The sequence below is a fragment of the Narcine bancroftii genome, chromosome 5, assembly GCF_036971445.1.
Source record: "Narcine bancroftii isolate sNarBan1 chromosome 5, sNarBan1.hap1, whole genome shotgun sequence".
Classification (NCBI taxonomy): domain Eukaryota; kingdom Metazoa; phylum Chordata; class Chondrichthyes; order Torpediniformes; family Narcinidae; genus Narcine; species Narcine bancroftii.
In genome coordinates, this window is record NC_091473.1 from 245,124,731 (window position 1) to 245,146,846 (window position 22,116).

Here is a 22,116-nt window from a genome sequence, read left to right on the forward strand (position 1 = left end):
AGGGGATCACCCTTGACTCAGATGCTCTCGGCAAGTAGTTAGAATCACGAAATTTATGGTGGGCTAGTGGGTGGTTTTAATGTTTCAAAGAAATTGATCAAGATTGATAAAAGAGTGATGGGGAAGGAGAGAAATTAGTCAAGATTTTCCTTGCAAATTCTCCAAAAGTTATTTAAAGTGGAATTTCCAAACCTGTTTCCTGTACGGAGCAATCACACCAATTTCTCTTGGTGAAATCTTGGCAAGACCTTTCTTCCCCTGGTTAGTCAGCAGATTTTTCAGATAGAACATCACTATCTCAATCTCATCACAATTGAAGAAGGATGGGCTCTTATCTTCTCGATCCTCTTGCCCAGTAAGTCCATGGAAGATTAATGGGAAGTTCTGGAATTCCAAAACATTCAACATTAGGATCGCAATCCTCAAAACAAGCTTAAAGCACAGAGACCAAAGTGAAATGTTTAGCACAGTGGCCAGTCACTAATTTCCCCCTTCCTCCCTCCAAGTGATCAGTTTTTTTTGAACGCACTGATTTGCCCCTCAAGTTAGAGAAGTGGAAATAACTTTTTGGAAACTCCATGAATGTGAATACAAGGGCGATCATTTCTTATACATCCGGTTCCCCAATACTAGTCGATAGAATAGTCCAGTCCACAGCAGTGTACGTTACCTTTCAAATACCCTCTCAGGGAGCCAGGAGACTGTAGCTTCAACCCATCAGCACATAAGATCTTCTGTCAGCAGTCGAACATAAGGCAGCAAACCTCGTTTTTCAAGAAATAATTTGGAAAATCTAGGCACCTCCACCACCAGGTAACTGTTGACCTCCACTGACAATTGTTTCTTATTCAAAAGATTCTTATTCAAAAGATTCACACCAAAGCAAGGATGATCGAACCAGAACGAGAACACACTAGAGCACTTCTCGCATGGAAGGAGATGGACGATGAGATCTTTAGAAATAAGGGAGGTGGAAAACATGGAATGGAGGGAATGGCCAAGGGAGGAAGTCAAAAGAGAAGAGTCCTATGGTGAGGGGCATTGCACAGGATCTTTTTTGTTACACAGAAAAAAGAATTCAGCAGACATTTGCTTCCCCAGTTTTAGAATAAGAACAGAGAAAATAGCTTGGATGTATTTGAAAAGAAATGTGAATAAAAAGTAATAAATATGTACATTTATAGTGGAGTAGAAAGGAGCAATATCAACAGTGCCAACTAACTGTGGCATACGGTGCTTGTGATGGAAAAATATTTATGAAAGTGAAAGGGAGGGAGCAGGGCCCACTGTTTGGAAATAGGTTAGGTAAATAAAGCTAAAGAGACATCAAAGCTTACATTTTAAAAACCCTGGGTTGCAGAGAGAAATGGAAACGTGCGCCCAGGGCACCATTGTTCTCGTGGTGCCAACATACACATCAGGGAGATGACATAGCGAGGATGCAGGTAGTTAAACGGACAGAACACAGGATGGTGAAGCAGAAGCAAACAATTCAGACATGAGCAGGGTGCGACACCAGTGGATGCTCTGGAACACCACCTGCTGCAGGTACACCTCAAAGTGGCTTGGAAAGAAGTTCATCATCATGGGTCTAAATCCAGAGCATTATTGCCATGTTTTCACCCACAAGGACAACAGCAAATTATGGTGGCCACAGGACTGTTAACTGTGGCCTTGCAAGTAATCTCAACATTTCATAAATCAACGGCAGTAATATATATTTACCTCCTATGGACGCCGCGAGACCTGCTTAGATCCTTCCGAGTTTTTACCGGAAGGTTTGAATGATTGAAGGTCACATGCAGATAGATGGGACCACCTCGGTAGGTGTGATTGTGTTGGACCAATGATCTATGATCCAAACAGAGAATCTGGGCCAAAAAAAAAAGCACCCTAAAGAACTAGAGGAAAGATATAAAAATATATCAAGAAGTTCCATTCATATATCCTGTTGTGAAGAGCAAAAGTCATTGTAGAAGGCTCCCAGGATACAGGAGCAAGATGAGTATGAGATATTATTGTATGTACACAAGTACAATGTACAGATGCACCAAAATTTATGCTTGCTGCAACCATAAAGTACACAAGATGCACCAACAGCCATAATATAAATTAAATTATAATAATATTCCATGAGACAGATGGAGAGAGTAAAAAAAGGACAGAAAAATAAATAAAGTAAAATCCCCATTACCCGGAAGCTATGGAGATTGCGGGTGCCAGAAATACAAATTTTACGGTTGACTGAGGATCATTCTCACAACGGTTAATACACCTGTATTAAGAATGTGTTGTTTAAAAGACAAAAGACAGTAAAAAATGTTAAGTCATTTGAAAACAAAATCAGTTAAAAAAGTCAAGTATGTAAAGTTCACTTTAATCAGATAATTCCTGTAACTTACAAAAATTAAATTCGAACCCCAGTCGTTGGCGCTGTAAGAACATTGCACTGGCCACTACGCTAACTGTGCTGCCATCATAATTAACCACCCATTCCCAATTTAAAGCCTTACTAATGTACTTAATACTAATAAAGGCTCTTACTAGGCAGGGATAGGGAGATACTTTTGGAGAGTTGCCCCAGCGGCGTTGGCCGGGTCTTCATCCTGGACACCGCCATTTTATTGAAATTTTATTCAAACCACTGCTGTGGGCGGGGCACGACTTCTAAGGGGTTTGTACGTTGCTTCGGAGAACGTTTACTTTTACAATTTTAAACTTTTATTTAAAGTATTTACTCTTATTTATTTTCTAGAAAATATATTTATTTATTTCCTCAATTTTTCTTTTTTCCATTTGTTTGAGTTTCCTGTTGATTAAGTGCCGGATAATAGGATTTTTTTTTACTGTATTCAGCTGCAGTTGGTGGAAAAAAATGCTTCAATAGTGCAAACACATATTGATAATTTTTGATTGGTTAGGGTATTATGAGGAGATTTAATAGTTGTTTGAAAAATACTTAAGATATGAACATACACAAAATATTTAGAGAAGCTGCATACATGGTTCTTTGTTGTGCACATGACCAACAACGAAGCACCGGAAAAACTCATCAGTCCCACAAAGGAGTTTGAAGAAATTCAGCATGTCACAGAAGAGTCTCATAAACTTCTACGGATGTACCATGGAGAGCATCCTGGCTGGTTGCATCACTGTCTGGTACAGAGGTGCCAATGCTCAGACAAGAAAAAAAACTCCAGAGGGTTGTTAACTTGGCCAGTGATATCACAGGCACCAGACTTCACTCCAGCGAATGGGGTCTTAAGAAAGCAGCCTCTATCCTCAAGGACCTCCACCACCAGGCCATGCCCTCTTCACTCCGCTACCTTCAGGAAAAGGTGCAGCAGCACCCAGCGGCACAAGGACAGCTTCTTCCCCTCTGCCATCAGATTCCTGAATACTCGACGAGCCAAAGACTCTGCCTTACTTTGACCTTTCGTGTAGTACTTTTATTTATTTTTGGAAGATAGGAATGCTGCCACAAAACATCAAATTTTGTGACTTGTTCATGATTCTGATTCTGAAACTTACCTTCTTTGGCAAAAGTTGCCACTGGCAGTAAGAGTTCGTGATGTATACATCTGCATGGTTCTGAAGCTCGTTCTCGTAAAACAGTTCATTAGGAATTTTGAGGATCTCAGGATGCGACCTAAGAAACACAGGAACCACAAACACTGCTGCAAATCATCTCACATACCGCACAAACATCTCATTCGTCTCAAAATTATTTAACACTCAGCAGGTTGGTCGGTGTTAGGTCTGCTTTGTTCATGAATGAGTGAGACAATCACCAGGCTGAGTCGAAATCAGGGTTCTTTGTTCTTTATTACCGGATTGTAACACTTGTGACCAACCATGTTAGTCGGAGAATGCATTCTGCCGTTATCAGCAAAATGGTGATTTTTTATACCCTTGGATATGTGCTTAGAACATCATCATATCATTACTTGTCCAATGACTAAAACTGTTGCTATCCTTTCCCTGCTAGCTTCCTGCCTCTCAATCCATCAATGTCTCTCTTATCTTGTAAGTACAAGGATGCATTCACATCTTGTTACAGCCCTGTACATTCCCATCTCATGATGTTTTACCTAACAGGAGTACAAGGACACCTCCCCTTCTTGTTACTGCCCTGTACAGGGTAACTCCCTACACATTCCCATCTCATGATGTTTTACCTTACATCGGTGACCCCAATCTAGGGTGATCTGAAATTACTGAATTTATTTTCGAGTCCCACAGGTATGTCACGATGGAGAAGAGTTGCTGTACCGAGAACTGGTGTTCAAGCGGTGTAGGAGGCCAAAGACATGTAAGATGTTGAATTAAAGTGATAGCAGACTCAACAGAGGCATTCTGCACTTTATTTCTCCAATGTAGAGGAGAACATTAAATGCAATTGGAAGAAGTGAATCACTATTTCACACAAGAACATAAGAAATAGGAGCAGGAAGAGGAATCCTTAACTTGGAAGGATTGATGGGTCATTGGTAGGTGGGGGTGGATTGGGGATGTAAGGTAAAGGAGCAGGAATTCTATCTCTTACAGTTCCAAGAGAGTATGCTCTAAAAAATGTAGTGAAAGAATTATGGGTGGCACACTTAGCACTAGAAAACCAAGTTCAAATAGGGTTCGAATCCAGCTGTTTGTATGGAGTCTATACGTTCGCCCCGTGTCTGCGTGTGTTTCCAGGTGCTGCAGTTTTCTCTCACCATTCAAAACGTTGTGTGGGAAGTTAAATGGGCGGCACAGGCTCGTGGGCCAGAAGAGCCTGTAACCATGCCGTTTGTCTAAATGTTTTTTTTAAATTAATGAGCCAGGGCAAAGGGGAATGACCTTTTCAGGATACTAGGAGGAGAGGCCGGGGAGCATCTGGTGAAAGAATCATGTTGGAGATGATAAGAAATTAAAGATGACCTATTGAATGTGGAGGCTGGAGGAATGGAAATGAGAGAGAGGGACAGTGCCAATACATGAGAAACGGGGGAGATGTTTCAGACACCCCGGTCAAATGGCTGAAGGGAAGCCATGATTGAGGAAACAGGGTCCATTGGGTATGGAAACACTCATCATCAGAACAGAGAAAATGCAAAGTGGAGATTCCTTCAGTCAGCAGGGTAAAAGGTGATGTAATCAGATTAATGTGGCAGTCTGTGTGCACACAATGGATATTGGTTGCTAACCAACGGCAAGGAGGAAATAGAGAGGGAAGCAGAAAGACTTCCTCAGGTTATTCTCAATTTGTCTTCCCAGCTTGATCAAACATGCCATTAACATTGTGTATTTCAGAAAGAGCATCAGCTGTTTCCCAAGAAAATACTTTGTGCTCTTTGAACAGCCACCAACTATTATATTCTGCAGTAGAACTCAGTAGCCAGCAAGACCCATTACAAGGGGTGGAACTCCTTCACTTCCCACCAAGAATTACCAGGGTCTTGCTCCTTCTCTATATGATTTATATAACCCAGAATTAAAAAGCCATAATAAGAACTATCTTCACAAGGAATTGCCCCATTTCAAGCCCAGAAGGCCGGTAATCAAGTGTGACAACTCTTATTTGACATGCTCCAGACTCAACCTTCAAGCTATGCCCCAGGGTATGAGGGAAATTCCACACCACAGGTTCATTCCATCCAGGACTTACAATCAGACTGTGGTCCATACACAGTCTGGTCAGTGGCACCTCCTCTCCTGTAGACAATCCAATCATCATCCATCCTCTGTTCAACTCAGTCTTACAGGAATTAACTGTTATTCGTCCGTTAACCCTTACTTTCTGGGACTGCAAGTCATTTACACTGAGCTGGAGATCCAAGAAAATGTTTGTTGATATCCAAGGCAATTAGTCTCAAGGGTTAGAACTGCATCAAATGGAAGGTACCAATGTCAGTCTGTCAGCCTTTTTAACTTGAGTTTCAATCATCAACTTTGACAAGGGAAAGACATTCTGTGAGAAATAGCCACTTCACACTATACATAATTTCAATACATTGTGACCCATAAAGAGGCCCAAACTTTTGTCAGGCACCACTTGGAGCCCATTACAGGAAGGAAGTTGAGGCTTTGGAAAGGGTACAGAAGGGTATTGCCTGGATCAGAAGGTAAGAGTTATAAGGAGAGGATGGAAAAGTTTGTCTTGTTTACTCTGAAGCACTTGCTGAGAGGAGTCTGTAAAATTATGAAAGGCATAGATAGGCGAGATAGTTGGATCCTTTACCCGAGGGGAAAAATATCAAGTACCAGATAACATGCATTGAAGGGGAGAGCAGCTAAGTTTAAAGGAGATGTGTAGGTCAAATTTTTATCTTTACACAGACCATGTTAGGTGCCTGGAACGGGCTGCCAGGGATAGTGATAGAAGTACATACAATGGGAGTGTTCAATAGAATCATGAGTTTGCGGGGAGTGGAGGGATATGGATCATGTGCAGTCAGAAGAGGTTTAGCTCAATATGGCACTGAATCCAATACAGACACAGCTGGAGTGCAAAATGATAGATGGCTCTCCCGGAGAAAAAAATGAGGAGGAAGAGTGGAAAAAGCATTTCTGTTGGAAAAGTTTGGAAGTGAGTTAGGGGTGGCAAGAGAAATGGAATATGGCTTTGATGCAGTGCTAACAGTCGTTCAATAGCCTGCTTAAAAGACCCAAACCAAGGAGCTAATTCTTGACTTCAGGAAGGGAAAAAAACCAGAGGTGAACAATCCAATGATCATTGGGGGATCAGAGGTGGAGAGGGTGAGCAAATTTAAGTTCTTGGGAGTCACTATCTCGGAGGACCTTTCCTAGATGACATCTTGAAGAAAGCACATCAGTGCTCTACTTCCTTAGGAGTTTGTGGAGGTTTGGTATGACATCAGAATCCCTGGCAAATTTCTACAGATGTGTGGAGGAATCATGGTCTGATTTGGGGAACCCAATACCCCTGAGCAGAAATCCTTGCAAAAGGGAGTAGACACAGCCCAATACATCACGGGCAAAACCCTCCTCACCTTCGAGAACATCTACAGGGAACACCGCTGTCGGAGAGCAGAAGCAATCATCAAAGATCCACACCACCCAGCACACGCTCTGTTCTCGCTGTTGCCATCAGGAAAGAGATGTGGGTGCCACAAAACTGGTACGCCCAGATTCAGAAACAGCTGCTACTCCTTCAATAACAAACTCAATCAGGGATTTGTTTAAGGACTCTTATACTTTGTTGACATTTCTTTATTTGTTTAATGTGAAAGTTGTGTTCAGTTTTTTTTTTGCACTACCAATAATTGGTAATTCTGCTAGAAAAAGAATCTCAGGGTTGTAATCTGACAATAGATCTGAAATAGTTATTGCTTGAGTGAGCGCCCAGATGGTATATGAAAACATATTCTATGCAAGGGAGAGTTAAAACAGAAAAATCAAGAGACTTCGAATGTGGTTGGAGGACTAAACACCACAGGCACAGTTTTTACAGACAGAACCTGTATAGGTCTCACCTGTAATTGCGGAGAAGTTTTGTTACAAAATCTTGGTTGTATAATCCGTTGACTGAATCCTTCTGGTAAAGCGCGTTCCTATTCATTAACCGCTCCAGCAGAGACAATTCTGAAAGACACAAGCTACCATCATTCAGAAAATTTGACTGATGCAAACTTCCTTCTTAGGGCCTTTTAAATAGAAACATGAAGCAATGGGCTGAAGTCTTGGTTTAATTTTCACTCAAATGATGCAACACTGCTTGAATTTGAACTACTCAGGAGCTTTGCTTCCCGTCAGCTCTGCAGCTCCTTCCAGATTTCTGCACCAGTCTGATTCTAGCCTCGCATGTAAAATAGATTATTTTCATCCCATATCTGGATTGCAGGTTCAAGTTCTAGAAGTGACACCACCCCCCAAAATGCTCCATCTCCCCATTCATTCCTCTTCCTTTAAAATATTCCTCCAAAATCTTACCTTTGCCAACTACAACAGCAGCCCAATGAGTTCATGACATTGGTAAAGAATTTATGCTCAGGCCTTTTAATTCCTCTGGATGCTGCGCGACCTGCAAAGTTTCTCCAGCACTTTTATGTACCTGACATCTGCAGATTTTCTTGTTTACCTCAAATTTATTAGAATTGTGTTTGCATCCCTTTGTGTGGGTTCATTCATGAATTAAAACATCATAATGAAGATCTCCGTCAGCTTATCTTGAGAAAAGACCCAACTAATGCATTCCTCCAGATAGGTCCATCCCCAATGCACCGATGTCTTTATTAAATGCGGTAAAACTCATGAATTCAAGTAATCAGCTGCCTCAAGCAACCAGCAAATTAAAGAAAAAATAAGGAAAATAAATTAGTTTAAAAATATAAAAATTTTAAATTGACACATTTCGCTGTTAATTCACCAATCCACACAACACGCAATCTCAAGCAACTGGAAACTTCACTTATCCGGCATCTATCCAATCTTCACAGGTGCTGGATACCAGGGAGTTTTACTGTAATACTTTTTTTTTGTGCCTCCTCCTGCAATTTTATTTTTAAATGAGCAAAATGGAGAACAGAAACGTTTAGAATTCCACATTGTGGCAATCCCTCCAACTGTATTGTACCAAGGAGCAGGAACTGGACCTTTCGGAGTGACATTACTTGAAGTGAACGAGAGGATATGGAATAGCAGATGAAGAGCATGCTTTTAGGCCGGGCCTTTGTCAGGTTCTGCTGGTGTCCTGCAGGTTCCCACAGGCAAACTCCACTCCTACTTTTGTGATCTAAAAATATCGAACAATGAGAAATCACCTCATCAATTTCTGTTAATGAGATTGAATGAATGCAAGAATCCAAAAAGAATTTGGCCAATTTAGCTTGTGATGCAAAAACTGGAATGGATGCATTGTTGAAAGGCTGCTGTTGGATCCAAGAGTAAAGAGTTTGGCAAAATAATAAGGGAACTTTTCGCTGTTGTTTCCTATCAAATAAAATGGTTGCGCCAGCATGAGATATCAACACCACAGAACACTTAGCCCAGTGAAAAGTCTGTACATATTGGAGGACAAAGGCGAGCAGAAAGACCATCTCAATCCAAGCTTACCTAGTCCATGCTTGATAGCAATGGGGGATCTCAGCACTGGTCCCAGCTGCTTTGGATCCCCAACCAGAACCAGCTGTCCACCGTCACGGTTGTTTTCAGAATCCATTGGATTGAGCAGTCCTTGAATAATGAAGAGTGGCATCAATAAATTGGCAACTATGCAACTATGCAGCATGTGCTGGATCCAGAGTAAAGCGCAGGCTACTCCCCACCATTTCATCTTGCACCAATCTTGGGAGAGTTCTGTATACCTGAGAGTAACAACCTGAGTCTCAAGACGAAGGAGAGGATTGTGAACTTCAGGAGGACCAGGAATGAGCACCCTCCACTACATAGCAATGGCGCTGTCGTGGAGAGAGTAGAGGTCACCAAGTTCCTTGAAGTCCACTTAACTGCTGACCTATTGTGGTCACACATCTCCTCACTTGTCAGGAAGGCGCAACAGTGACTGCAATTCCTGAGAAGACTGAAGCAGTCAAGGCTACTGGCCATCATCATGTCAATCTTCTACTGGAGCTCTTTCGAGAGCTTCCTGGCCAGATGCATCACAATGTGGGACGGTTGCTACAGAGAAATGGATAAGAGGTCAATCTACAGGACCATAAGAATGGCACAGAGGATCACTGGAGTGATTCCCCCCCCCCCACCCCATTGACGCTATCTACTGCAATCATTGTCTGTCTGAAGTGGGCCGCAAAATTGTTGAGAACCCCTTCCACCCCACAAAGCAACATCTTTCAGCTGTTTCTATAGGGAAAAAGATACAGGAGTATCAGAGCCAGGATCACTAGGCTGAGAAGCAGCTTCTTCTCACAAGCAGAGAGAATTATGAACAAAGAAAAGGAGCTGCTCACACTAAATATCTGAGACTTTCATATTTGAAACCAATATTTATTTATATTTATGAATACTTGTCCTGTATATGTATTGTTTTTCTGTATGCACGTTATGTCTGGTTGTGTGTCTGTGCATTTTGCACTGAGACCCGGAGAAAGCTTTTTCGTCAAATTATACTTATGCAATCAGATGATAATAAATTTGACTTGGAAAATTCTACAGATGCAGGGTGGAAAATGTGCTGACCGACTACATCAGTCTGGTACAGGGACACCAATACCCCTGAGCATAAAGACCTGCAAAAGGTAGTGGACGCAGCCCTGGACATCACAGGCAAAACCCTCCCCACTATTGAGAACACCTACAGGGAACACTGCCGTCGGAGAGCAGCAATCATCAAGGATCCGCACCACCCAGCACCCAATCTGTTCTCGCTGCTCCCATCAGGAGGTACAGGTGCATCAAGACGTGCACAACCAAGTTCAGGGACAGCTGCTTCCCCTCCACCATCAGACTCCTCAATCAGGGACTCATTTAAGGACTCTTACTTTTGCTACCATCAAGACGGGGGCACAGGAGCCTGAAGTCGGACCTGCAACGTTATAAAAATAGCTTCTTCTCCTCTGCCACCAGATTTCTGAATGGACAATGAACCTAAAGACACTGATCTCACTTAATTTTCTCTTTTGGACTAATTATTTATTTTTAAATATTGTATTTGCAGAACTGTGAGAGCAATTTTGCACCTGTAATCCACAATACTGTTGTCACAAAGCAACAAATTTCGTGACACATGTTCACGACAATAAACCTGTTTCTAATATCTTTCCCCTCTCATCTTAAACCAACGCCCTTGGGTTTGAGGCTCGTCAACTTTAGGAAAAGGCTGAGACCTTTTCCTATCCCCTACATCACCACGTGGTCTCCTCATCCTCCTCCACTCCAGAGGGGGAAAAAAAAAGCCCCAACCTATCCTGTCCCTATTATGCATACCCTCCAGTCTCAGAAACAGCCTTGTGAATTTTTCTGTCCTCTTTCCAGGTTAATGACCAAAAATAAAAAAATCCTATTGCTGGACAAAGTCAGCTGCACTCAATAGTTCCAGAATGGTCTCGCCAACATTTCCCATGGTTGTCAAAAGACATTCCAATTTTTGTATCCATTGCCCTGAATGATGAATGCAAGGGGGCCAACACTGTCTTCTTCACCGCTTTCAGGGAGAGATTTTTTCTTGTACCCTCCAGGTCCCTTCATTTACTCTGCAATTCTTGCCCTGGTTTAACTTCCAAAAAATAGCAACATCTCACACTTATCTGGGTTACATTCCTTCTGCCTTTCCTTGACTTATTTTATAATCTTAAATAACTCTTGTCCCCAACCACTATCTCACCAATTTTGCTGTCATCTGCAACCTTATTCGGATGTCTACTTTTCATCCGAATAGCTAAATCATGTAGAACTTAGAACACTGCAGCACAGTACTGACCCATCAGCCCCAGAGATTGTGCTGACCTCTACCAAAATAAAATACAAAACCCTTCCTACCTCGTAACCCTCTATTTTTCTTTTATCTATGTGCGTGTGAGTCTCTTAGATGCCCCTAATGTTTCAGCTTCCACCTGCATCTCTGGCAAAGCATTCCTGGCACACACCACTCTGTGTAAAAAAAATCGTACCCCTGATGTCCCCCCTAAACTTTCCTCCCTTCACTTTGAAGTCCCCTGGTCTTTGCTATTCCCGCTCTAGGAAAAAGGCACTTATCTCTGCCTCCCAGAATCTCGTAGACCTCCATTAAGTCTCCTCTCATCCTTCTTTGTTCCCAAGAGAAAATTCCCAGCACTGCTCAGTAAATATACAAGTTTTGCCTCATAACATTTATTTTCCATTCCAGGCAACATCCTGGTAAATCTCTTCTGCACCCTCTCCATAGCTAACACACCCTTCCTATAATAACACAATACATAGAAAAATAGAAAATAATCAGTACCTGGTTCCTGCCTTCTTCCCATACCACCCAATTCCCTTGGCCACAAGGGCCAAATCTAACCTACACTTAAATATTGACAGGGAACCGGCCTCAACTGCTTCCTGAGGCAAAGAATTCCACACATTTATCACTCTCTGAGAGAAGAAATTTTTCCTCATCCAGTCCTAAAAAAATTCCCCCTTATCCTTAAACTATGGCCCCTGGTTCTGGTTTTTCCCAGCATTGGAAACAACCTTCCTGCGTCTAGTCTGTCTAAACCCTTAAGAATTTTATAAGTTTCTATAAGATCCCCCGTCAATCTTCTAAATTCCAGAGAATACAAGCCTAGTCTACCAACCTTTCTTCATATAGAAATCCCTCCATCCCCGGTATCAGCCTAGTGAACCTTCTTTGCACCCCCTCCAAGGCAAGGATATCCTTCCTCAGATAAGGCGACCAAAACTGCACACATTACTCCAGTTGTTGTCTCACCAAGGCCCTGTACAGCTGTACCAGGATCTCCCTACTCCTGGACTCAAGTCCTCTCGCTATGAACGCCAAAATACCATTCGCCCTCCTCACCGCCTGCTGCACCTGCACGCCCACTTTCAATGACTCTAAGCATGGTCTCACCAGAGATTGGTAGAGTGCAACATGACCTCTTGAATTCAATCCCCTGTTAATGAAGCCCAGAATTCCATAGGCCTTCTTAACTACCCTGTCATTTTGTACAGCAACCTTGATGGATCTATGGACTTGGACCCTAAGGAACCTCTGTTCCTCCACACAGTTAAGTATCTGACCATTAACCCTGTAATCAGCGTTCTGGCTTGACCGTCCAAAAAGCATCTCCTCACACTTATCTAGATTGAACTAGCGAACAGTGAACCCAGCACACCACTGGTCATAAGCCTCCAATCTTAAAAAAAAAACAACTCTTCCCTACAATCCTCTGACTCCTGCCACCATGCTATATCTGTATCCTATTTGCTCATTCAAACCTAATGACCCATGTGATCTAACCTTCCAGACTAGCTTACCATTCAGGACGTTGTCAAAGGCCTCGCTAAAGTCTGTGCAGACATTTACCGCCCTGCCCTCATTGCTCCTCTCGGGCTCCTCGTCAAAATATTTTGGACCAAAACAGAGATGAATGGCCAGTGGCTGTCCACTGCTGAATTTCATTAATAGTTCTTAAATCTCCTCCAGCGTATGCACTTCAAAATTATCCTGACGACTAGTTTGTATGCTTAGAACACTGCAAGGGAAGTCATGGAAGGGAAAATAGGCATCTAGTACAATAGTAAATCATGACCAACATTGCTGGTGGTGTTCTCCTTGAAAACAAAAAAGTTTAAGAGCAGATTTAAGTTCTGAATTTGGAAGAGAAAAATAATTGATTACAGGAGCAGGTAGGTTGGTAACCACACAATGGACTGAGCACTTGATAATAAGCAAAATGCTAGAAACATTCAACAGACCAGTTTGGTTCTAAATTAAAGAGTATTGTTTCAGGTTGATGACCTCGCAGCAGAACAAAATGGTGAGATTTTTATGACTTGCACAGCAAGTTGTTATAATCTGGAAAGAACTGTAGGGAGAATATGGAACAGCAATTCCTTGAAGAAAATTAGATAAAGTACATGTAAAGCAAAGGTGTGAGTGGAGAGCTCTAGTCCGAGCAAAGATGAGCCGATTCAATGCGTTCTGTGCTACATCATTCTGTGTCATCTTGATTACATCTGCCTGATAAATTATGAACATTTCAAATTCTAGTGCAACCATTCTCAACCTTTTTTCAGCTATGCCCCCCACCCCGGACTCTGCTCAACGTTTTGGGCCCCTGGGAGAATACATTCCCAATACAGTAGAAGTCCAAAATGCAGTCAAGTCTTGGTTTCTTCTGTATTTCTCTTCTACTGACTACATAAAAATCTTTATGTCTTGCAAGGATTAAGCAGAAAATCTAGATGTTGCCTCTCTAATGGGTCAATAATCAAAACCACTCCAGATAACAACTGCTACCGACCATGAACTAACAAATACTAACAAAACATGAATCAATATATAGGTTCACAATCCTTTATCCGGACATCTAAAATCCAGAAAGCTCCAAAAACCAGCATTTTTTCCTGGTGCTGGTATAGCGGAGGGGGAGAGAGAGAAAGAGCAGTGCGACTAGGTTGGGCGGGGAGTGTGGGGGAGGGGGGGGGGGGAAGAGAGAGACAGCAGAGCGACTCGGGTGGGCGAAGGGGAGGAAAGAGAGACAGCAGCATGACTCGGGTGGGCGGGGGAGGAGAAAGAGAGAAAGCAGTGCGACTCAGGTGGATGGGGAGAGGAGAGAGAGAAAGAGATGTCAGCGCGACTCGGGTGGACGGGGGAAGGAGAGAGATGGCAGTGCAACTTGGGTGGATGAGGGGAAGGAGAGAGAGAGAGAGAGACGGCAGCGTGACGTGGGTGGAGAAGGAGAGAGACAGCAGTGCAAATCGGGCGGGGGAGGAGAGAGATGGCAAGGCAATTCGGATGGGCGAGGGAGAGAGACAGCAAATCGGGCGGGGGAGGAGAGAGATGGCAGGGCAACTCGGATGGGCAAGGGAGAGAGACGTCAGCGCGACTGGAAAAGGTGGATACGGCAGCACAATTCGGGTGGGCTTAAATCTGGGGCAGTTGGCTTTTGTTCTGAAATCCAAAATTTGGAACACACTGTTCCCCAAGGGTTCCGGATAAAGGATTGTGTATCCGTAGTCCAATATAGCACAGAAAATCATTACTCCCATCAAGGATTTGCAGAACCTTAGTATGTTCTATGCTAGTAACTGTCCAACTAGTCCCACTCATCTTGTTCTTTAATCTCTGTAAATAACTCCTTTTCAAGTCGATATTTGGACATTGAGCTTGATTGACTCATTCTCGATTAAAACTGAAAAGTTTCTCACCTATCCTTTGCTCCAGTGTCTCCCTCCCTCCATACCTATTATTTAGAATTATAACCCCTAGAAAAAGGAAGAGTTTCCTTCTTAATTCTGTCCAAGTCTCCTGTGGTGCTGAGTTTGTATTTCTTTCACCTTCCAAGACCAGCCACAGTTCTCCCAGTCTCTCCATCCTGGCTCCATGGTGGTAAATTTCACCACATGCAGATGCTAAGCATTTTGTAGATACAGGCTTTGAGAAAATTAACTTCACATCCTAAACTCATGATTTTGATCACTTACTGCATTATGGTCATTGGAATCCCTCACTCATACTGGCCTTGTTTGAGCCTTCAGCAGTAGTGTGCTCTTCTATCTCCCTCAGTGCAGAGATCACCACAATATATTCCCAATACAGTAGAAGTCCAAAAACCCGGATGCCTGAAATCCGGACTAGCTGAGAATCTCGACTTTTCAGCGGCAAATAGCAACCATGCTTGTTGACTTTATTTTCCTCCAAAACTGCTCGTTTTGATAAATGAAGCATGCTGTATTTGCTAATTAATAAACAGTCAAAATTTACACCTCACTGACAAAAGACAAAGGAGGAAAAACCCAACATCCAACCCCAACCAACCAATTTTCCCCTGCAACCGTATCTGCCTGTCCCGCATCGGACTTGTCAGCCATAAACAAGCCTGCAGCTGACGTGTACATTTACCCCTCCATAAATCTTCGTCTGCGAAGCCAAGCCAAAGAAGAAAGAAACAGTCAAAATTTACATGTTCAATCTATTCTTTATTCCTCCTTAAATCTGTATTTTAAAAGTACTGCCCAAGAATCTGTTCAATCCGAAAATCCAGACTGACCCAATCCCCAAGCAGTCCGGATTTTCGGACTTCTACTGCATTGAGATCATCCTGACTCTTTGTTCTTTAGTTAAACCTCACAATAGGGTTTTATACAAATCATACCATCTCACATCTGTGATTACTTCCATAATGAATGGAGCAGCCTCTCCACTTAGCTCCCTTATTATATCCCAATGTAATTTGAAAACTCTAACATAGAGCTGTCAATCCTATCCCTCAGTCTGAACAAAAGCTAAAATATTAAATTTCCATGCCGCTCAATCCCTTTAAACCATTTGCCTTGTTCATTAAAAATCCTTGCAATTGAAGGTGTGTACATTCACAGACAGCCAAGTTCCTTAGTTTTTGTGTTTTCTGATTTTTAAAAAAATTTGCTCTACCTTTCAAAGTTTCTCACTAATTTCTGGTCTTCCATGTCCTGTTTGCATTTCCTCCTTTTTGAATCATCGCTTGCCATTCTATCTCCCTGCATAATAGTTTGCTCCCTCCACCAACAGGACCTGCAAACTGACCAGGAGGATGTTGGTCCCTACCCTATTGGATCAGGTTCCACTTTCCACAGAACCACCTCCAATGGCTAGGAACCTAATACCCTCCATCTGTCCACCTCTCCAGGCCTGTATTCAGCTACACTAAACACTCTGCACTACCACCCACCCTCCCCATTTCAGTCCTGACTAATGCAAGGGTTTGAGATTTACTTAGGTTTCACCATTTGTGGTCCTTTTTTTTAATTCTTTTCCAGATCCTTGGAGTTTCCCATATCTTTTTATCTACATCAGCAACATTCTTGACCCAGGTACTGGGGGGGGGGGGGTGGGGGGGTGGGGGGGGTATCCTTCAATACCTTATCCTTAGTTACTATCCAAGAATCATGCCTGTGACTGTAGAAATACCCACCTGTTTCCCAACTATAGAATCTACTGTAACCATTGCTCTCTCTATGTTTCTCCTTCCTACTTGTACAACGGAAACAACCATGGAGCCATGTTCTTGGTTGAGACTCAGCTTTTACCCCCGTCGATATTCTGAGAGCAGGACGCTCTAACTGTCTCCTATTGCACAGGATCCTCCTACATGCACTCCCAATCTAAGGTGACCACTGCCTGAAAATTGCTGTCAACAAAGCCCTCAGCTTGAAGGATGGATCATGATTCAAGATTCCTTTATTGTCATGTCGTAGTAAAGAACATGAAATATTACATGGCATTGCATTCTACCTGCTGTAAGGCAGTCAAAGAGCTGCCATGAGTGTTGCCCGACACCCCTTACAATAAGACAGAATGAGTAGCAAAAGAGTCAAGTCAGATTGTCCGTGGATTCTCCCCCAGTCTTCACACAGTCTCCTATTCAATCCATTGTCAACCTGAGCTACAACACGATCAGGAAGCCTTCAGTGCCCAAAGGCCTTTCACGGGGCATTCTTTCCCACAGCACCCTCTCGAATCCTGGATTCCATGAGTCAGCCTGCTGCCTGTGCGTGTCCCCCAACCACAAGTCGCCTGCAGCCTGTGTGGGCCCCCAAGCCGCTGAATCCCTTGGTAGTCCATCCTGGTGGATCATATCCTCCTTCTCAACACCGGGGGGAGGGGATTTCTCCATTTCTGGTGGCCTGTGCCTGTCTGCTGCTCCCCCAGCGTCTGCCACCCCTAGAGGCCACTGCCAACACAAGCGATGCCATCTTAGGTACGTACCCCGCAGTTGCAGGATTTTAAAATGAAACACCATTGTTTCCTTTTACTGGGCCTGAACAGAGCCATTGGATTTATATCCAGGCGGTTGAACCCTTTGGAGCAGCGCTGTGTCTCCTCACTCCCGCAGCATTACTATTTGTTTTCTTCAGAAGCTTCAGAAACTCAAAAGCTCTCAGCTCAGCTCCTCCACATTGCTCCTGTGGTCGTTCAGGAGAGGGTCTTGGAAGTTTCCATGTGGTGTAGGATGTGCATTCCACAGGCCTAAGGTGCCTGGTCTAATTCATGAAATGAACCTGCTACGCAGAACATCTTTTACCCGCACTTCATTCACTCATTAAAGTCTAGTTTTGTTTAGAAATAGTCCCTGTGAAATTGTATTCTTGTACAAAGTTCCTGGAAAAGATACAGAGATTTACCAGAGTGCAACTTGCAATAAAGAATTTCAGTGATGTGGATCGATTAGACAAATTGGAATTGAGAATTTTAGAAGGTAGACCTATTAGTAATGAAGCCTTTAACAGCACAGGCAAGAACACTCTAATGAGCAAATTAGTGAATCAGAGCTTGTAAATGTAAATGAATTTGTATAGGAACTGGAGTGGAAATGGAGAACTGCATCCACAGTTAAGAGGTTAGCCTACTGGTTAGCACTACACTGTTACAGCGCCAGCGATCGGGACCTGGGTTCTCTAAGGAGTATGCTCTCCCCGTGTCTGCATGGGTTTCCTCCGGCTGCTCCAGTTTCTTCCCACCAGTCAAAAAACATACCGGAGGTTGTCGGTCAATTGGGTGCAATTAGGGCAACATGGGCTCGAGGGGCCGAAAGGGCTGTACGTCTAAAAAAAATCTCCTGAATGGGAGGTCAGATTGGAACAATAAATTTCAAAAGGCATGGGCTCGAAAAGGATAAATTTGTGGGATTTGGGAGAAAAGACCGGGATGTGAGGCTCAACTTGATACATCTTTCAAAGTATAATGGATCAAAGCAATCATTTCACAGTGCAAGATATTACAGCAAGTTGGTCCTCCTGAAGCATTGGGTAAGAAACTATCCAGACCTTGCACTCAAATAAAGGCTCTATTGATTCTTGGAACAGCACTGAGCTCACACAATACAATTTGGAGAAGTGAAGGCCGGCAATTCAGGAATAAAATAGATTATCAACACATTTTTACCTGCAATGGCAATGATACATTCAGGTTCAACTGCATTTCCAGCCTCATCAATGAACACATGAGAGAAATGACCAGGTGGGAATTTTGCTGAAGCTAATCTGTTTAAAAATAGATAATAATAATAAAATACAATCCTTAACCCATCCTTTTTCCCATCTATTTCAAAAATCCACATCCATTCAAACATGTAGCATTTGTTCTAATAACACAGGAAACTGCCTGACATAATTCCTCCTATAATTCTGGTGTATCAGCCAAAAGTGTTTCTCTCAAAAGGGAGTTTGTTGGTAATAATTGATGGTCTCGTCTCCACATGAGCACAGGTCTTAAATCGGTCTACAGCTTGAGCCCCACTGTCGTGTATAGAATGGAACCAGACTAGGTACAATGTTAAAAAGCAATGGGAAATGAATGAAAAGTATTATAAATGGTGAGCACTAAAATGGTTTGTGAGACAAAGTGAGTGGGACTTGCCTGGGTCTGAAGTAAAATAGCAGGCGCATCAAGAACTACTCACTAATGCAATACAGTGTTTAGGATGGCAGAGAAGAGGGGTTTATATTTTCTAAAGCTCACTCATCTACAGGCTGATGTTCACAGTACTCACAAATGGAGCAGTGTAGTTCTGTAAAACCCCTGGTATCCAGCACCTATGGGGATTGGTTGATGCAGGATACTGGTTACTTGAGATGTACTCTTGCAATGCCTAACTATATGTCTGCATGAAGAATAAACAGCTTAAAAGACTAAAAATACTGTACTGTACTTACACTGAACAAACTTCACTTGCATGAATACATAAACCTTAAAGCGTTTTACTTTATTTTCAGTCACATTCTTTGAAAATATTTAACCATCAGTGCATCTGCAGGTTCCTCCCCCTCCATGAAATTGCCCGAAAGATGAACAATAACCACCCCTGCCTCTCCCAAGTATACAGATAAAGCCTCTGACCAGGGCAACTTTTACTAAGCAGGAATGAAGAGACACCCCCAATGACAAGCGGCATCAACCAACTCTTCATCCTGGGCGATGCCATTGCTGTTTCACGCAGCTTTATTCAACCAGCTGCTACAAGCAAAGCATGACCAAGGCGCTCCGCTGGCTGAATATTTGCTCCCATCTTCACCGAAAGTTTTGTGTGTTACATCAGAGAGCACTTAAAATTTTAAATCTATTATTTCATCCTTATTTATTTTATGTTTAAAAATTTATTTTCATTTTTTTTGCCGGTTGCTTGAATTCTGGATATCAGGGATTTTACTGGACTGTCATCGTGCTCCAATGAATATCAGAAAAGAGATCACATGCTGCTCTTGCTATGTACTGAGTGATCCTTCCTCTCCAACACTACGCACTGTAATGCACTCTTGCTCTTCTACTTTGTACCTCTGTGGGCACATTAGAATTGACTCGCAAAATAACTCCTCACTGTACCGTGACAAATTTGAAACTGAATATTATCATTTGTTACAGGAGAGATATCAGTTCAAGAAAGTAAAACATTACAGTTTATTTTCCCATTAGGAGAAGTGGAAGTTATAGGATGCTTCCAAAATCATGACAGATTGTGTTAATGAGCTTTCTACTCTCAAGGGTATTGGTAACCAGTAGATAGAGATAATCTGCTCACAAAGAGTGAACAAAGCACATTCATTAACATCTATCTCAAATAACTTGGATAAATTGAGTTCATACATTTCACAGGGCTCTGGGGAAGGGCAAGGAGTAGGACTAATTAAACACAGTAAACACCACCCCCCCCCCCACCCCATACAGCACCTACAAATGTAAGTGAAATTGCCGGTTGCTTGAGATTGCATGATGTGTGGCTTTGTGAACTGACTGCTAGGGGGCACCAAATTTAAATTTCTGTATTTTTTTTACCTATTAATTTTCTGCTTTTTTTTGCCGGTCACTTGAATTCCATATAATGGGGACTTTATTGTAGTTCTTTCAAAGAGTGGCTCAGGCACAAGTTGGGCCAAGAACATGCTCCCGTCCTACAAGTTCCCACAGTGCTATCAAAAGGTTATCATGTCGTGCTGTTTTCATTACTTACCTTCCAGCAGTTATCAAAGTGGTGATAATTACTTGATATTTCATTAGTATATTTTTAGATGGGAACTCATAACTCTTCTTCGATTCATTCCAGTTTGAGCATTCCTAAGAGAAAGCGTAGTCAGACAGTAGTTGGGCATTATCAAATGTCTCGGTTGTTAACTCTCTTCACACAGAGGTAATAATTCACTACACTTCATGTATACACATCTAATTGATCAGGCTTGAACGCAGGCTTCATTTTGAGCCTGTTGGCTCCTGGCACCAGTCCCCTGACCATGTGAAATATTAGCTTCACAACTAACTTACAAACATTTTGTACCTTTCAGTGATAAGTGTTTCAATGGCCGAAATTCATTTCGAAATGTTAGGAGATTTGTAAATGCATCTTTCACCAAGAGGATAAAGCGCTCAAGTCCAATTGTGGAGATTTGAGCATAAAGGCTGTTCTGAGGGAGTTCAGAGGAGATTAAACCAAAGACCTGACTGCATTGAAGTGTGGACACAAAACCCCACACTGCAACTGCAAGAGGAAGAGGAGCTTTTAGCTTAAGCGCCCTCCATAAGCACACTCCTGAACAAAAGACTCCTTCAGAGACTCATTTTGCTCATTATTTGTTGCTGAATTTATTTTTTGATATTTGAAAAGTTTGTTTCTACTTGAGTACAGTTTCTAGTTGCTGCCGATGTGAAATTCTGCTTGGCCCACGGGAAAAAGAATCTCAGCGTTGTACGTGATGTCGTGCATGTACTCTCAAAATAAATTTGAACTTCCAACTTGATTTATTCTACAGCTAACTTCACCAAAGCAACTTATCCAGGGTAATTATCTTGCACCTCTGTGAGGTTTCCACATACCAGTTTCTTTGCGACACAGTTAGTGTGGGGGTTAGCACGATGTTATTACAGCGTCAGTGACCCAGGCTTGAATCCGGTGCTACCTGTAAGGAATTTGTACATTCCCAATGTCTGCGTGGATTTTCTCCGGGTGCTCTGGTTTCCTCCCGCCCTTCAAAACAGATGGGGTAGTTGGGTCAATTGGGCAGCATGGGTTCATGGGCTGGAAGGGCCTGTAACCACGCTGTAGGTCAAATCTATTTTTTCTCTCTGTATTGCACAGTTTGTTTACGTTTCTTTATTTGTTTACATGTATACGTTGAGTCAGTTTTTTTTTGCACTGGTAATTCTGCCTCGCCCACAGGAAAAAGGATCTCTGGGTTGTGTGCGATTTCAAGCCTGTACCCTGACAATAAATTGGAAATCTCAATTTATTTTAAAAATTTACATTGAAAATAAATTAACGATACAGCACAGTAAATATTCATTCCCACCATTTAGACCATAAGATATAGGAACAAAATAGGCCATTCAGTCCATCAGGTCCACATAACCTTTGATATCCTGACTATTAATCTCCACCTTAAATACACCCAACAACCTGGCCTCCACAGCTGCCCATGGTAGAAAATTCCAGAGGTTTACCACTCTCTAGCTATTCCTGTTTGAAATGGGCACCCTTGAATCCTGAAGTCGTGCCCTCTTGCCCTGGA

At 42.5% G+C, this 22,116-nt stretch overlaps 1 protein-coding gene across 2 annotated transcripts in view; it reads right to left on the reverse strand.

The window, feature by feature from the left end:
- Positions 1–22,116, reverse strand: part of LOC138765131 (putative helicase MOV-10) — a 129,274-nt gene that overhangs the window by 16,520 nt on the left and 90,638 nt on the right. For both annotated transcript variants that reach the window (XM_069941939.1, XM_069941940.1), the window contains exons 12-17: positions 20,568–20,671; positions 18,506–18,603; positions 9,052–9,171; positions 7,473–7,581; positions 3,532–3,649; positions 193–384 (exon numbers count right to left, since the gene is read on the reverse strand). In XM_069941939.1, the coding sequence (XP_069798040.1) occupies positions 193–384; positions 3,532–3,649; positions 7,473–7,581; positions 9,052–9,171; positions 18,506–18,603; positions 20,568–20,671 (741 nt within the window). The remainder of the gene's footprint in view (positions 1–192; positions 385–3,531; positions 3,650–7,472; positions 7,582–9,051; positions 9,172–18,505; positions 18,604–20,567; positions 20,672–22,116) is intronic.